The sequence below is a fragment of the Chrysemys picta genome, chromosome 1, assembly GCF_011386835.1.
Source record: "Chrysemys picta bellii isolate R12L10 chromosome 1, ASM1138683v2, whole genome shotgun sequence".
Taxonomy (NCBI): domain Eukaryota; kingdom Metazoa; phylum Chordata; order Testudines; family Emydidae; genus Chrysemys; species Chrysemys picta.
Window position 1 is genome coordinate 348,392,534 of NC_088791.1, and position 17,036 is coordinate 348,409,569.

The window sequence follows — 17,036 nt, forward strand, 5'->3', positions numbered from 1 at the left end:
AGAGGATAGCACATTCTGGGTCAGTTAAGAGAGAAAGCAAGAATATTCAATGGCTTCAACAATCACCTGCAAGTGAGAGAAGTATTCACTGCTCATTTCTGGGTTCCAAGTTAGACTCTAGGTTGTAGATCCTGGAGCGCTTCATCAAGGATCTACAACCTATCCTGAAGAAGGACGATCCCTCACTCTCACAGACCTTGGGAGACAGGCCAGTCCTCGTTTACAGACAGCCCCCCAACCTGAAGCAAATACTCACCAGCAACTACACACCACACAACAAAAATACTAACCCAGGAACCAATCTCTGCAACAAACCCCATTGCCAATTCTGTCCACGTATCTATTCAAGGGACACCATCATAAGACCTAACCACATCAGCGACACCATTAGGGGCTCGTTCACCTGCACATCTGCCAATGTGATATATGCCATCATGTGCCAGCAATGCCCCTCTGCCATGTACACTGGCCAAACCGGACAGTCTCTGCGCAAAAGAATTAATGGACACAAATCACACATCAAGAATTGTAACATTCAAAAGCCACTAGGAGAGCACTTCAATCTCCCTGGACACTCGATAACAGACTTAAAGGTGGCAATTCTTCAACAAAACTTCAAAAACAGACTTCAACGAGAAACTGCAGAACTGCAAGTAATTTGTAAACTGGACACCATCAAATTAGGCCTGAATAAAGCCTGGGAGTGGATGGGTCACTACAAAAAGTAATTTTCCCTCTGTTGATACTCTCACCTTCTTGTCAACTATTGGGAATGGGTGATGTCCACCTTGATTGAATTGGCCTCATTAGCACTGACCCCCCCACCACTTGGTAAGGTAACTCCCATCTTTTCATGGGCTATAATATATATACTGCTTACTGTATTTTCCATTCATGCATCTGATGAAGTGGGTTTTAGCCCATGAAAGCTTATGCCCAAATAAATTTGTTAGTCTCTAAGGTGCCACAAGGACTCCTTGTTGTTTTTGCTGATACAGACTAACATGTCTACCACACTGAAAACTGAAGTTGTAACAGCAGGCAGCCACATACTTTGTTTTTATTAAGACGTTCCTAGCAGTAATCATGACCAGGTATTTACAGCATGCTAATAAGATTTGCAAAATTAAGTATGTTTAGGATCAAAAGCACAAGTTTCACTGACCCATCCAAAAGCTGGGGATTTTAGTAAAGTAAGTTACCTTGTACCATTCATAGCACCTTCCATATGCAGACCTTAAAGCACTTTACAAACAATGAAGAATTAAGCTTCAACATCCCTGCGAAGGAGCCACTATACCAAGCACACAAGACGCAATCAGAACTAGTCAGTTACTAAGACTTGCATATTCTTACTCTGTGCATTTCAAGTCATAGCAGTTGACCTGACATGATTTTACTCCTTTACTGCATTCGCATTGTTGAACCAATGCATTAAATGGAAGGGAGAGTTAGATTCTGCTCCTTCTTGTGCATCAGATGAAGTTTATTTCAGGTACAGAATCTTTTAGTTGCAATGATGCACAAGCCAGAAAGAACACAACTTAACTGTTGCAAACCAGAACCTGAAAATCAGACCATCACACTGAGAAACTTTACTCAAGGCCAATGAACAGATATAAACTCATTCTAAAAAATATTTCAGAAATAGATCCACAAAGACTGGGGCAGCACTAGGAATAGAACCTAGATCTACGTTCTAAACCTTTGCCTTAACCATAAATGCATCGTATTTCCTGGCTCTTCACAACAACCATTTGATGAGTTTTAAATCCATACTATATAGTCTCCTGATGTTTCTGTATTAAGCCTGGACAACTTTTTGCCCCTTACAACATCCAAACCTACAGCAACAATACAAAATACAAAGAGGTACACCATATCTTGGCTCCTAACAGAAAAGGGCAGCCCACAGTAACAGTTATCCCATAAAAATAACTTAACTGTTCTTGTGGGCATCCCATAGAAATAACTTGCCCACAAGAACAGTTAAGTGAACATTCACAAAATCAGAAGATTTCCTTGTTTTTCCCATTTGAGGGTTTTTGTTGGGGATGGTGAGGGGAGGGAATAGGAACACACACACACACACACACACACACAGAGACCTATAAGACTAGTCCTTTCCAGTCATCCAGCTCAGTGTTTTTTCAGAAATGTAAGTGCTTCAGGAGTTTGATTTACCAGAACAAACTGCACTTAAGTGACCAGTGAACAAAGACAGAAGGTGAAAACGCAGCCTTCATTGCTTCAGGGTCCTTTTACTGGGGCAGAGTACAAAAGCTTAGCCTGGCTGCCTAAAGACAGGAGTCCCACAAGATGTGCCATTGATAGCTATAATATGGGGCTGTGCCCAGATTATCAGCACTGCTGCATCTCTGCCAGTCTCCTACCTCTGGTGCCTCCTTACCTGTATGACAAGCAGAGTTGGTTTGTCATCTGACTCCTGAAAGCCATCAGTGCTAGCTATACTTAGGGAGGCTGATGCGAAAAGAACTTTCCCTCATGGGCCAAATACCCTGCATTTTGCTAGACTGCAGAGTCTGAATGGTTCACTTCTCCAGGGACCTGATATTAACCTTCCCTAGGCAGAAAAGCATTCCCAATTCAGTTTTCTGAGGGTCTCCAGCACAAAAAAGGAATACGACTAGATTGGAGGGATTGTCAGCAGAAGGTAAGTGTGCACTTTAAAAGGCTTCCCCACACACAGCCTATGTGCTGCCAGTTACTTCTTGCTAAGGGGCTCATTCTGTTCTTCACTAGGCTGTGCAAGGTCACTGCCTCTCTTTATCCACAAAAATCGCAGCAGGAGAACCAGGGGCAAAAGGACTATTTACTGTGTCTTGTCTAAAAGCTTGACCATTGGCCAATGCTGACAATTCCTCCATGACCTACAGAAAAACACACCATGCATACTGGCTTCATGCCAAGTAGAAGCTCACTGTTCATGCCTGAGTGAACTGCAAGCCTGGAGATCTGCCTTCACCAATGAATGGAATATCGAAATTGCTTACGACCTGAAACAAAAGCCTTTCCCTTAAAAATGCAATTCAGCAGCTAGGGATTGGCATCCTTTTATTCTGCTCTCCTGCATACGACTGAGTCCTCTACGTCAACACAAATAGCAATAGGTTGGACACCAAGGACTGGACTGCAGGATTGGACACCAAGAATCCTGCTCAAGGCCTTTACATTCTGCATTCAACTTGAGCCCTACTTTGTATTGACAATTGTTTTGACATAAGTGCTTGGTTGTAGAATTACCATGAACACCTCCATTATAAAATGCTTTTCTTCTCCATTAACACAAAGATCTACCGTATATACTTGTTCATTAGCCCATTTGTTTATAACCCGATCCCCGCCCCCCCAAGATGGTTACGTAAAAATAGCAAAAACTGTTCATAAGCCGACCCTATATTTCAGGGGTTGGCAAACTTTGGCTCCTGGCCCGTTAGGTTAAGCCATTAGCAGGCCTGGCTGTTTTGTTTACCTGAAGCGTTCACAGGCACAGAGCCCCTCAGCTCCCAGTGTCCACGGTTTGCCATTCCCCGTTTATAAGCCAACCCCCGCTCTTTGATGTGTCACTTTTTTACCAAAAATATTTGGCTTATGAATGAGTATGTACGGTAATTTAGTTTACTGTTGGCAGTGTTTTTTCCAATGTTAGATAGGGAAAGTGGAAAAAGTGTTCCATTTTCATTTCAATCAGAAAATTGCTTGTAACCAGTCAACGTTTAGGATGTAGCTACATAGGCTGGTGCCAAGAATTGAATAAAATGCCATCTTCCTAGAAGGCAAGTATATACATATACCAGGGGTAGGCAACCTATGGCACGCATGCCGAAGGCAGCACGCGAGCTGATTTTCAGTGGCACTCACACTGCCCGGGTCCTGGCCACCGGTCTGGGGGACTCTGCATTTTAGTTTAATTTTAAATGAAGCTTCTTAAACATTTTAAAAACCTTATTTACTTTACATACAACAATAGCTTAGTTATATATTATAGACTTATAGAAAGACCTTCTAAAAACGTTTGGCACGCCAAAACCTTAAATTAAAGTGAATAAATGAAGACTCGGCACACCACTTCTGAAAGGTTGCCGACCCCTGACATATACTATGACCCAATAATGAATTGGTACAAAAAACTTCAGAATGCAACAATTGCACCGCACCCCACCCCACTCCAATACATTTTAAGAAATTAGTTGTATAGCCAAACTTGTAAAAACTTTAGATCTTATTTTAATAAAATAGAGTACATTCTTAAAATACCAGAATACAAGTTCGCATGCAAAATGAGGTTTGAAGATACAGACAATCTAAAAACCTAATGCACAAAGCAATTTGTTTTTAGGTGCTGGAGGCAGCATGACTGGCAAGAGTTCTATTGCACATATTTGAGAATATTAACAAAACCATGTTTTCTTCCACAGTTAGTGCAAATGCGCCATATCCTTGTTTAGATCTCAGGATTTGTAGAAGTGATCAGGTTACCAAAAAAACTCAAGATACCATCAACAAAAACGCTAATTTCAAACAAAGGATGTGAGGACAAGGGAGAGCACGCCAAGTATACATAGATCTTGCAAATATCCTGTAGGAGACCAGAAGTACCACCCCAGTTTGAGTAAGCTCGGTTCTAAAAATGCTTTGCGTTCTTCTGTCTCCAAGGCATTTGCAATAGTAACGGCTCTGTCTTAGGGCAAATAGCTATTCCTTCATTTTATGGATAACTTCAAGTCACTGTTTTTTCTACCTGAGATGGAGGCGTTGGCTTGCCATTTAGAGCCATTTGTTGGGGCACCAGCTGCCCCTGGGGTGGCACTTGGGCAGTTTTTAACTTCTTTGCGTCCACTTTTGAAGGATGCTCCTCCTCTTCCTCGTCAGAATCTTGCAAGCCGTATTTAGAGAAGTGAGCCACCTGTACAATGAGAAAAGCCAAAGTGTTGCTAATAGGGATACAGACATGGGGAAGATTTTTCAAAGGCACAAATGGGAGTTGGTGCACAACTACTACTGACTTCATATGGAGCTGGGTGTTTAGCTGCCCCTTGGGTCTGAAAGTCTCCCTTTAAATATTCTAATGAGTAACTGCATACTGAAGCATACACGAACTCTGAGGGAGTTCAATCTTTGTATAAAACACCACATATATGCGAGATCAGTTCTTAACGAATTACCTGGGAGTTATTTTGGACAGTTTGCACATTGTGACTATTACAATCAGAATGATCTGTATATTACTTGAAAAACTTTAGTACTACAATTCATGAGTTAAATGGGTCAGAAAGAGCACTTTAAAACCTTAAACAAGTATAAAAAAAACTGTTGAATAAAGGGACTGGAATTACAGCATTGACAGCTATTGGTTTAATCAGGGATTCTGACTGCTCTTCCACCCAGATCTTTCTGTAATACACAGTTTATGAGCAGTCAGCAATGAGTAACCGTGAACATTACCTTGAATACCCAAGAACCAGTCTCTGAACGGTATTCTTTGAACTGGGCTCCCTGCTTCCGAGATACAGCCTCCAGTCTGCCTTCATAATTGATATCTGCTAGTCGTTCTGGGCTCTTTATCAAGCAGCGAGATGTTTTATCCGTTGGCCAAACTCCATCCAATGTAACTTCAGCTCGTCTGTTAAAATGTAGACCATGGAAGAGCATGAGATCACTGAGCTTTGAAATGAGGCATTCAAAAAAAGTTTACATCAAGTTCAAAACAAACCACAAGCATTGGCTCAAACACTGAAAAAGCCATGTAGCACGCTTTAGTTCAGAAACATTATTGTCTCTGACCAGTAGGCTTTGTCCAAGATTAATAACCTGAATGTATGCCTGAAAAAAGGGTTTAGATTTGCAGGCTGCGGGGATAGCTAATAGAAAAAGACACTTATGGATGACAATAAGGGTGACAGGTTTACCAAAATCTATTACCAGGCTACTCCCACCCCTCCCAAAGAGAACACATGAAAAAGTTTGAATTACCTATTTAAACCTTCACCAATAGGTGGCTTCTGATCATCGTCAGGATAGACAATAACTTCTTTCCTGCGGATGTGCACAATCTCATCCAGATTTAAGTTAGTTAGATTTACCTCACCTTCAAAGTAAATTGATCCGTAACCTGGAAAGTAAACCAAACACAACTTGTACTTCTGCTCCAATAGCAAATGCTGTAATACCACCCTGGAGAAGTGCATTGGCAAACTCTCCAATATAAGTATTCACATTTTGTTCATCTTACCTATCCTTAAATTGCCATTCAAACTCCTGTTATTCCATTCCACTGACAACAAGTAATTGAGCAGTTTTACTATTATCTTTTTCCATTCTAAAAGGATGATAGTTTCAGTCTGTTGGCCATTGCTCCCTCAAAGTAATAAATTTTGGGCCCTTAAGTATCTTTTCTAGACCACTTAAGTTGGTCACTCCTCCTGGGTGGTCCTATCCTCTATTTTTAATTTGTCTCCTTGCTGAATTCAAAGTACTAGAACTGCACACAATATCCTACGTGCATATACAACAGCAAGACTGACCCCAAGTAGTTGTATAACCAAACTAGTTTTACATTCAATTCCTTTATATAGTCATAAGGTTTTTGATAGTAGTACTAACCTGGCCGCTCATACTGCATCTGTGATCAGCTTTTCCCAAACACTCATTGAGAATTACAAAGTTATGATTTCGTCCAGGGACAATGTCAGATTTTAAATATTCAAATCTTTCCATTCTCCAATAATCATGGTATTATAACGATTTGTAAAATTCCAGTTTGAAGTTCAAGAAGTGAACAAGTCATGAATAGCACTCAGGTTGGCCAATAAAGCTGAGCTAGACAGTTCGAGTCCAAGTTTTGGACCTAAGCTACCCTCAGTATCTGAAGAACTATTGAAAGTGTTGTTCTTTTCAGATACCAGGTGCTGGAATTTTACAAGCTATGATTTTAGTTTCACTGTGTAGCCTAATTCATGCAGCTTGAGAGTGCAGCCAATTTGAAAACATTTATAAAGCTTTTGTCACCTAGGGATGATAAATCTCCCAAGCAAGGTAGCGATTTTACATTCATGATAGGGGGGAGGGATAGCTCAGTGGTTTGAGCATTGGCCTGCTAAACCCACGGTTGTGAGTTCAATCCTTGAGGAGGCCATTTAGAGGACTGGGGTAAAAATGTGTCTGGGGATTGGTCCTGCTTTGAGCAGGGGGCTGGACTAGATGACCTCCTGAGGTCCCTTCCAACCCTGATATTCTATGAAGAAATACAAAGCCCAGACTTTAAAGCTCTAAAGAATTGGTGGCAGGAGAACACATATCCAAAATGATTCTATACTCACCTTTACGACCTATAGTGAAATCAGTCACAATACACTCTCCTCTGTCAGTGGTAAGTTTAGCTAGATCCTCCATAGACGGGATGGTGTAGTAGCCAGCTTTTGTTAGAACAATTCCTACAGTAGAAAATAATTGAGCACACAGATGAGGACAAGACTAACTTCAGAAATGTTCTTAATCATTTGCCAAGAAAACTGAAGGACAGCTGAGGGGCCATAAACAGAAGTTGGGAATCAGTACAATGTACTGAAACAATAAAGTAACAGAAGCCAGAGTACAGACCTCTTAACAGTGTCAAGTTCATATTACTTTACAGTGAGAAATTCCATGCACTGAGTATCTTATCTAAGGTAAGATGAAAACATGGAACATCTTGGGTAAGAGGGAGAGGAGACGGTAGGAAGATTTGTTTTTTTGAGGAATGGCATTTGGTGGAGAGAAAGCTGGAAATTATTCAAGGGCAGTATACGTTAAAAATAAAGCAAAGGATGGGGGTCAAATGACAAGCAAGAGGAGGATCAGGAAGGAGTAAGACTAAAGAGAGCAGCACCACACAGCAGTGCGAATCTGACCTGCTGGGTGCAGACTATATACATTCTCATTCTCCTCGTCTCGGTCATCCTGCAGTGACTCATCATGAAATGAAGCATCTTCACTGCTGCCTTCCAGGCCATTCCGCAAGGCAACCCGCATATTCAGAGCCACAATGGTATCGTCCACGTTATTCTGGTGTTTGTGCACTGCATTCTCTGGGGTCTGTGGGATGGGCTTGGCAATGGGGTTAGTGTAAAATCTAGTCACTTCATGGTGATCGTCCTCTTCCTCTCGCTCACCCTCCGGTCTGTGGTTCTCATCAACAGATCTGGATAGAAAGTTGAACCTAAAGAAAGAATGAAGCCATTCAAACACATTCATTTCTGAAGAAATCTTGTGCCCGTGTTACAACACATATTTGTTTCTCATCTCATAACAGGGCACACCAGATTCTTCCTGCTATGTGGAGGTACACTGCCACATGTAACACTAGACATTAGTGCCTGGAACATATATTACATTGTTTTGGGAAAACAGGTTTAGAGTTGATTATGTCTTGCTGCCCAAAGGATCAAGCTGACCTTAGGGTGGGGCTGCCTAGTTCACAACTGGCAGCCTCAGCAATATAGATTGAGTGGGCACATGGCTAGCGTATTTCCCTAATCCTTACTAGGTGGTGACTCCAGGTGAGAACAGAGACTAGAGCTGATCAGGAATTTAACAAGGTGTTTGGCATTTTCTAATGAATAATCTGTTGAACCTGAAACTATTTGTGGAAATGGGTCAGTTATGACAAGTTTGTTTCAACAATTTCAAAACACTTTTTTTCCAAATCTTTTGAAATGGGATATTTAGACCTGACGTGAACCAAACATTTTTGATTGTCTATTTACAGGTCTGGATGGGAATTTCCCCCTCCTCCCCCCAAAAGCTTGGAAATTTTCCAGGGATGGAAACAGTTTCCTGCCCAGCTCTAATTGATACACTGGTGAGGAAGCCTGTACTGTTCATAAAGGTCATACTGGGTAAGAGGAGTGGTCCATCTAGCCCAGCATCCTGTCTTCCAACAATGGCCAGACCCAGAGCTTCAGAGAGAGCGTACAGAAAAGAATAAATTTACAGAGATCCACCCGTCTTCCTCTCACGGCTTCTGGCGGTCAGAAGTTTTGGGTTGCCCAGAGCATGGGGTTATATCCCTGATCTTGGCTAATAGCCATTGATAGACCTATCCTCCGTGAACTTATCTAGTTTTTTTTAAATCCAGTTATACTTTTGGCCATCACATCTCCTGTGGCAATATACTCCACAGGACAACTGTTGGCTGTGTGAAAAAGTATTTCCTGTATTAAACATGCTGCCTATTAATTCCAATGGGCGACCACTGGTTTTTGTACTGAGGGAAAGGGTAAACAACAACATTTTATTCACAGTTCCACAACTTGATTATCTTTGTTGATTAAACATCTCTGTTAACCTCCTAGAACCTGAAGTCCCTCTATAAACAGCTTGTTTTACAATTAAGAATTTTAGTCTCAACTAGATGGAAAAAAATCAGTCAGACAAAAATCTATTTATTATCAGTCCATATTCTTATTTGGATATTTAAAACATAACTACTGCCATGACATCAGCATTGCAAAGATGTCTATAAACAGCTCTCATAGTACTGTTAAGCTACTGACGACTTAGTGGATCCCACAAATAGCTATGAGCTTATTTCTAAACAAGAGGGTTATGCACTGTATAGATTTAGATTCTAGAGAGCTTTTTTCATCGGTTTATTTGTTCAGGAGAAAGTATTAACTAAAGACTGTTTCCTAGCGGCATAATCAGCTGTGTCACACAAACATACCGCTCTCCATTCTCTGGATACTCGGATGGAGGTTCCAGATCTTCAGCTTCACGACTGACAGGAGAAAACAAGTTGCTGCTGTTGAGGTTTTTCAAAACCAGCTTCTTGATGCTCTTCCTAAAATAAACGAAAGCAACAGTTCTCAGTGATCTGTAGCACACGAGAGCCATACTTTTGACCCAAGAGTTCCAGGGGGTGGGAGAATATTTAAGCCAACTTTAAGCCACATTAGCTAGCATTCTGTCATGACAATGCCATAACTGCTGCCAAGTCTTGTTAGTCTTTGCCAGCAGATGGTAGCAAGAGGGGTATGAGCTGTCAGTTTGTTATTCCAATTGATTGGGGGGGGGGGAGGGTCGGGAGGGGATGTTTTTTAAAAACACTGCGTCGGCCTTACCACCACACCACTTCAGAGAAGAGATGAAGTGACTTCCAGGGCTAATATTAAATAGAAAGGCCAACCTCATACAACAGGAAGCTTTCTAAAGCCTATGTTTTATTACTGAACACAGGCCATTTCTAACAGAGAAAAGAAAACTAACTTGGGCATGAATGCACCATTGGATAGAGATGGCTCATCATCATCCAGCCCATCAAAGAGGTGAGATTTGGAAGATCCTGCTGTCTGCAAAGCTTTCGGTCGCACTCTGGTTGCTGGTCGCGGGGTCAGTTTGTAATGGGTTGGCGTAGTCAAGGCCTTCTGGGCTGCTGGATTAGTTGGTTTCAGTCTCTGAGACAAAGAAAAACTCATGTAGCCGAAAAAATAGATTTTCAAACTACTTAAGTCTGAACAGGATTAACGTTTTCTTGTTTATTTTCACAGAAGTTAGACCAGTATTGTTGTCAGGACAAAAAACCTCTGCCCTGAACAAACTAAAAAACAAGACTTCAGAAGTGACGTAAGACAAGTTAACTATAGACATTCACCCTGTATTCTTGGTTTGTCTACTGATTTGGCAGCAACAGTGCTAGCTCAATTTGAGGTCTGATTAGTGCTTTTGGCAGGTGGCTTGCTTAAACTACCACCACTTGTTTAAGAAATAAAATCAGACCTACTTAGTAAGCTATGTCAGCAATACTGCTGCTCCTTTAGAGTGAGTTTTCCCCACGCTGGTAAAGTAAGTGCCAGAATCTTACATGAGAACGTTTGGAAAAAAATTGCAATGAGATCACACATGGATTTATAATCTATAACTGTGAATCATCCAAGTGCCTGATTTTTAGAGATTCTGAGCATCTACTACACCCACAGAGCTCATTGGAAATGCCAGATGCTTGGCATCTCTGAAGACAGAAGTCTAATATATGACCACAATATATGCAGTTAGGTATCCCAAGCGGCTGTCTGTTGCAGATAAAATAGTGAGAATGTATGTGTTATATATAAGGCTACATTTTAATCATGGGTATGTTTAGTAAAAGTCATGGACATGTCACGGGCAGTAAACAAAAGTTCACGGGCCCATGACCTGTCCATTGGGGTCAGAGTGGAGCACCGCAGGTGCTGGGGAGGGAGGCACAGCCCGGGGGGAGGTCACAACCCAGGGAAGCACCATGGGTGCTGGGGCAGGCTCCTTACCCAGCTCCCTCGAGCTCCACATGCTGCCTCTGCTCTGCCCCAAGCCCCAGTTCTGCAGCTCCCATTGGCTGGGAACTACAGCCAGTGGGAGCTCTGGGGGCGGTGCCTGGCTGCAGCAGAAGCAGCATGTGGAGCCAGGGGAGCTGAGCCCCCCGCAGGTAAGCAGCAGCCCCAACCCCAAGCTCCCCCACACCCAAACTCCTGCTGTTCTGGTTGGGGACCCTGAGATTGCCCCAGCAGCAGCCAGTGCGACTGATCCCGGAACTACCCGAGCTACTCAGGCAGCTCCTGGGACAGCCGCATGGGGCTACTGCAGAAGTCATGGTGGTCACGGAAAGTCATGGTATCTGTGACAAAGATGGAGCCTTAGTTACATACCATTTAGTTTCTCAACACCCCAGGCTAAAGACTAGGATATTAGGAAAATGGGCCCCTAAATGTTCGTATCGTCATTAAAACTAATCCAGATATAGAAGTTACAATAAACACAATCTTATCCAAAAAATGTGTTCTGAAGAATTTGAGTTCTCACCTCTTCTTTCTTCTTTGGGTCTGACATAGGGTTTCTGAAGAGAGGAGAATCTCCAAAGGGTGAGTAGGTCAAGCTGTTGAAGTGCTGCTGGAGGGCTGCTTGTTGGGCGGCTGAAACATTTGGGTCTGTCAATGCTAGATAAAGTTGGAGAGATTAATCTTTTCTAACCATGTATTTAGCACTCAGACTCATCTCAGGGCATTTAGAAGTGGCCTCTTCTTTACCAGATCTGTTCCCTGTGGGTATTCACAGTTGTATCTGCTGACTTCAGTGACAGTACATTTTACCTCTGTCAGCCCTGTAAAGCCAGCTGAATTCTATTCCTTCTTGTATATCAGAATTATTTACCAAGTTCAAATCAGTTTCCCCTGTGCAAAGCTAAAATGAAGGGAGTTGTGCAGATTAGCCAGGAGCCTAATGTGGCCTGGCAGAACCTTTTAATGGTTATCTGCACTTGTTAGTTTCAATACCAGCATGCTGTGTCCCTTCAAAGTCTAATTAATGTTGGTGCAAGATCTTTTTCTGAAGGTTCAACTATCTTGAAATTCACTTGTTCAGCTGATTATCCACCATGACCCCCAAATTTTTCAGAGTCACTGCTTCCTGGGATAGAGTCACCCTAAGTATGACCTACATTCTTTGTTCCTAGATGTATACATTTAGCCACATTATAACGTGCAGTTTGCTTGCTCCTAGCTTACCAAGCAATCCAGATTGCTCTGTATCAGTGACCTCTTCATCATTTACCACTCCCAATTTGGGCCATCTGCAAACTTTATCAGTGATGATTTTCCAGGCCTCTGATAAAAGTTAAACAGCATAGGGCCAAGGACCAATCACTGCAGAACCCCACTAAAAATACACCCACTCAGTGATTCCCCATTTACAATTACATTTTGAGACTTATCAGGTGGCCAGTTTTTAATCCACTTATGTCTGCCATTTAAATTTCCTATTGTTCTAGGTTTTGTTTATTTTTTAAATGTCATGCAATATGAAATCAAATAGACTTTTGTAGGGTAAGTATATTCCACCAAACACTTACTTTTAACAACCAAACCTGCCATCTCATTAAAAAAGAAAGTTAATTTGACAGGATCTATCTTCCCTAACCCCATGTTGATTTGGATTGATTATATTATGCTCTTTGAATTTTTTACTAAGTAGAGTCCTGTATCAGCCACACCATTATCTTGGCTAGGATCTGCAACAGATACTGTTCCACTACCTTGGATTCAAGTAACTAAACTTGGTAAATTGCACTCTTACCCACAGCAGGCTGGGGAGCTCCAAAGCCCAGGGTGGCTGTTGATGTATTGAATCCAGGTGCTCCAAATGCTCCTGTTCCCAGTGTTCCACCTAATTTAGGCTGGGTGTTTCCGAATAGTGAAGTCTGCCCTGCGCTAAGAGCTACACAGAGGACAGCAGCAGTTTACAGAAGGTTCCATTACGCGCTTGCAGACAAATTAAGTTTAGTCCACACATTTAAGAATTCCCTCAACTATCATCTGTTGAACTGCAAAAAGAAGTCTTACCGCACCCATTGTAAGTTATCTGTGGATTCTTACAAGTCAAGGGAATACTTTCCTGTTCTGATCACATTATTAGAGCAAATTATTAATCTAATCCTATACATTCTCTGAACCACAGTTAACTATTAACCCTTGGTAAGCTCCTACCATTTTAACACTTTACATTCCGAAAGCCCAATTCCAACACAGATCGGGTTTAAGCAGAACAAACAAACACTCACTAACCAGAGAGTTGAAAGATGTTAAAGGACTAGATACCACAATGTACTGGAAATTTAAACTTGTAGCTAACTAGACAGCATAACATTCTTGTGTGAACCCTCAATAACCTATTAATATCTTCTACTGCACAAGGTCGTGTATGAACTGGGAAAGGGGGGGGAGAGGGAGGAAGAGATGTCTCTCAGAGTGCTAAAAAGGCATTTCAAAGAGTGCAGACTCAATTTCATTCTTTCTGCTCTGGGGCAGTCCAGTCTCTGGATTTTCCCCAATACCTGCCACTACAGATCCTGAACTGTTACTACAGTTAGAAAGAAATCCCAATTATGGATGCCACAGTATTACACACCATCCCCTGGAGGCTTTTTTTTTTTTTTAACCTGTTCCAAATCCTGTTCCAAGTCCAGCGCCGAGAGTTCCAGCTGCAGGTTTATTTCCGAAGATACTATTCCCAGCAGTGCTCGCACCAAAACCTAGGAGTACAAAAGAATTAGTGCATCACTTTTAAGTTAACATTCAACTTCCTCTGCAAAGGATTCTAAGCGAACAAGCATCACCTGACTAAGGACAACTTTGCCAACATTAGCACATGATGTTTCTGGAGCTCAAACAGAATTTAAGGCCTTCAGATGGTGAAAAGGTGTTTTAAAGCCACATTAGAGTTTTTAAAAGCATTTCTGTGACATCTAGATAGGGTCTAAGTTTGGGCTGAGAGAAGAGTGGCTGGATTATCATTACAGACCACCAATGAAAAAGCAGGCTTGACAGTACATCAGCAAGACAGACATCACTGAGCAAAGAATCAAACTAGGACACAGTAGGAAGACAAGTGTGCTCCAAGTGAGAGCATGTCTTCACAATTAGATACCTTCAAGCAGCCATTAAAAAAAAAAATTGAGTTCTTACTGAAGTGTAAGTAAATAAGGACAAATAGCCAAAAGCTAATGGGTAATCTGGAAGAGCTCCACAACAAAATGACTTTTCTGTATTAGTACTCCTCTCTACAAAAGATGGGATGGTTGAAAACTAACCAAACACTGCACAAAATCCTGCCTACCAGAAGAGGAGAGGTAAATCTAGGATTTATAAACCAACTGATGACTCAGCCATTTGAGTATTTAGAGTTCTGCATATAGGTGTTTGTATTTCCTTTGCTGCAGCATCCTGCACCCCCCTCCCACCCCCCTAAAAAACAGCAACTGCATAAAAGTTTGTAAGCAATTCCATTTGCTTATTTTCCACCCATAGTCTAAGATTATAATCAGCCCCACAGATTGACAGTAGTTTTTCATACATCATCAGGTAGGGAATATGCAGCTGCAAATTAACTTCCATGAAAAGATCCTGTTGTCTATATATTTAATATTGAACACAAATGAATACATGAGGAAAAAACTTGAAGGACTGTGAAATCTATGTTGTCTTGTTTCAGAAAATATATTTAGAGTGAGCAGGCTTGGCATTTGCCACTTAAGGTTTCCTCAAAAGAGGATAGCTATGGCAAAGGATTTTAACAGTAATGTAATAGATATTCACCACTCAAGCACAACTAAAAACACTATTACAGAACAGTATTGCCTTCCAAGGTATGTTTCAATTATAGATATCAAGATTTCAGATTTTACTGAAAACCAGAAAGGATCTAGATGTGGTAGCAGAACAAGATGGTTTTAAAGTTTCTTCAACCCCACTGGACAAAACAAGTCCCGTTTTACACTGTTTATACCACACACCTCTGATTCTTACTGAGGAAGCAGTTCACAACTCAAGTACATAGGAGTGCACAGTTCAATGCCATTTCTTTAATTTAAGTCAAATGCAATCCAAATCTAACAATAGGCAGATTAGCGGTTAAACTGAAGATTGTGAAGCCATCCAATTAAAAAGACGGTGGTTAGTCCATGCAAGGGCAACAGAGTCAGAGTAACAGCATTAACATCAGAAATAAAATACCAAACTACACCTCTACCCTGGTATAACGCGACCCAATATAACACGAATTAGGATATAAGGTGGCAAAGCAGTGCTCCAGGGGGGCAGGGCTGCGCACTCCGGAGGATCAAAGCAAGTTCGATATAACGCGGTTTCACCTAGAACGCGGTAAGATTTTTTGCTCCCGAGGACAGCGTTATATCGGGATAGAGGTGTACCATCCTCTTACAAATTGCATCAATGCAAGTATCACAGATTAGTTAAGAATGAAGCGTGCTACAGCCAACATTGTTTGCTACTGAAAAGTATACACTTCAGAGAACAAAAGTGCTTCAACACCAAGATTAGCAGCAGCCCAGAAACAGAACGATAGCCAATTACTCTTCTACAAAAGCTGGAACACTGGATTTAAAATTGACCTTTTCTCAAAACAAAGAACCCTCCTTTAAGCCTGACTAGCACAAATCCATCCCATGCCTGCTGGACTGTCCAGTCAAAGCTCATTTGACAGACGCCTGAACCTCTCTTTTGGGAGAGGATTACATTTCACACTTCGATTTTATGCCAACATAAATCAGCATTTCAGTAGTTCTAAAGCAACGATTTCTCTCAATTTTAGCATGCAGCTTCTTTGGTCTCAGCTCTGTAAAACCAAAAGATAACAAATTTCATGGGACTTATTAAAAAGAGAACGACATCACTGACTTGGTATCTTACACAATAACCCTTGTATTCACTCAACTTCACCTACTTTTGGAGCCAACATTAATGAAATGCCCAGTATTTAACAAGTTACTAGTTCAGCTATAAATGAAGTAGTTAGATACTGCAACAAAACATAAAAGCTTTACCCTGACCCTTACAACCTCTTGGAGAATTTGTATATTGTATTCTCATTCATACCTATAAATTTTATATTGTTTGAATTAATATGCACCACATGGTATTTGCTATTAAGTAATGGTGCATTTTTTTAAAACTCAACCATCTACCTCTTAACTGGTTCAGAGAGTACTGTCTACAAAGTCTGCAAGAAGACAGTAGCGTACTGAACCTGAAATTCCCATACAAATAGAATGCAAAATCAGTTTACAACCAGAAGAGGAACAAGTCACTGTCCAAGACCTCAAGCTTTCCCCTTCAGCAATATGCATCAAGCACAGCTTACCTGAGCATTTTAAGATTCACAATCATTTAGTATAAGATTCAGTAGCCTGGTGTGTGGTATATTCAGTGTAACTTTAAGAGATTGAATCCCACTTTCTTATATGTACCAAAATTGGAAGTGTTTGTATTGGTTCCTAAAGTCAGGGTTGGTTTGTTACCAAAGAGCCCGCTGCCAGTAGTTGTACCAAACGAAGGAGCACTGGTCGTGGTGGTTCCAAATCCAGCAGGCTTACCAAACAGGGTCTGAAAGGAGAGCAACATGCTTTTAAAACTCTGACATCCATGTTACACTTACTATGAAATGAAGTTGTAATGCACCTATGTACAAGATAGATTTAAGGCTGCCAAGGA

At 41.3% G+C, this 17,036-nt stretch overlaps 1 protein-coding gene across 9 annotated transcripts in view; it reads right to left on the reverse strand.

The window, feature by feature from the left end:
* Positions 1-17,036, reverse strand: part of NUP98 (nucleoporin 98 and 96 precursor) — a 54,444-nt gene that overhangs the window by 19,986 nt on the left and 17,422 nt on the right. For 5 of the 9 annotated variants that reach the window (XR_010601426.1, XM_042840232.2, XM_005292176.5 and 2 more), the window contains 11 exons: positions 16,793-16,928; positions 13,967-14,059; positions 13,105-13,245; positions 11,836-11,969; positions 10,267-10,454; positions 9,725-9,841; positions 7,911-8,218; positions 7,341-7,454; positions 5,995-6,133; positions 5,467-5,644; positions 4,763-4,927 (listed from right to left, as the gene is read on the reverse strand). Coding sequence is in view for 8 of the 9 variants with exons in the window: in XM_042840232.2 (XP_042696166.2) it covers positions 4,763-4,927; positions 5,467-5,644; positions 5,995-6,133; positions 7,341-7,454; positions 7,911-8,218; positions 9,725-9,841; positions 10,267-10,454; positions 11,836-11,969; positions 13,105-13,245; positions 13,967-14,059; positions 16,793-16,928 (1,713 nt within the window). In the remaining variant the exon portion in view is untranslated. The remainder of the gene's footprint in view (positions 1-4,762; positions 4,928-5,466; positions 5,645-5,994; positions 6,134-7,340; positions 7,455-7,910; positions 8,219-9,724; positions 9,842-10,266; positions 10,455-11,835; positions 11,970-13,104; positions 13,246-13,966; positions 14,060-16,792; positions 16,929-17,036) is intronic. The other 4 variants (XM_065596619.1, XM_005292177.5, XM_042840235.2 and 1 more) reach the window with 3 other exon arrangements.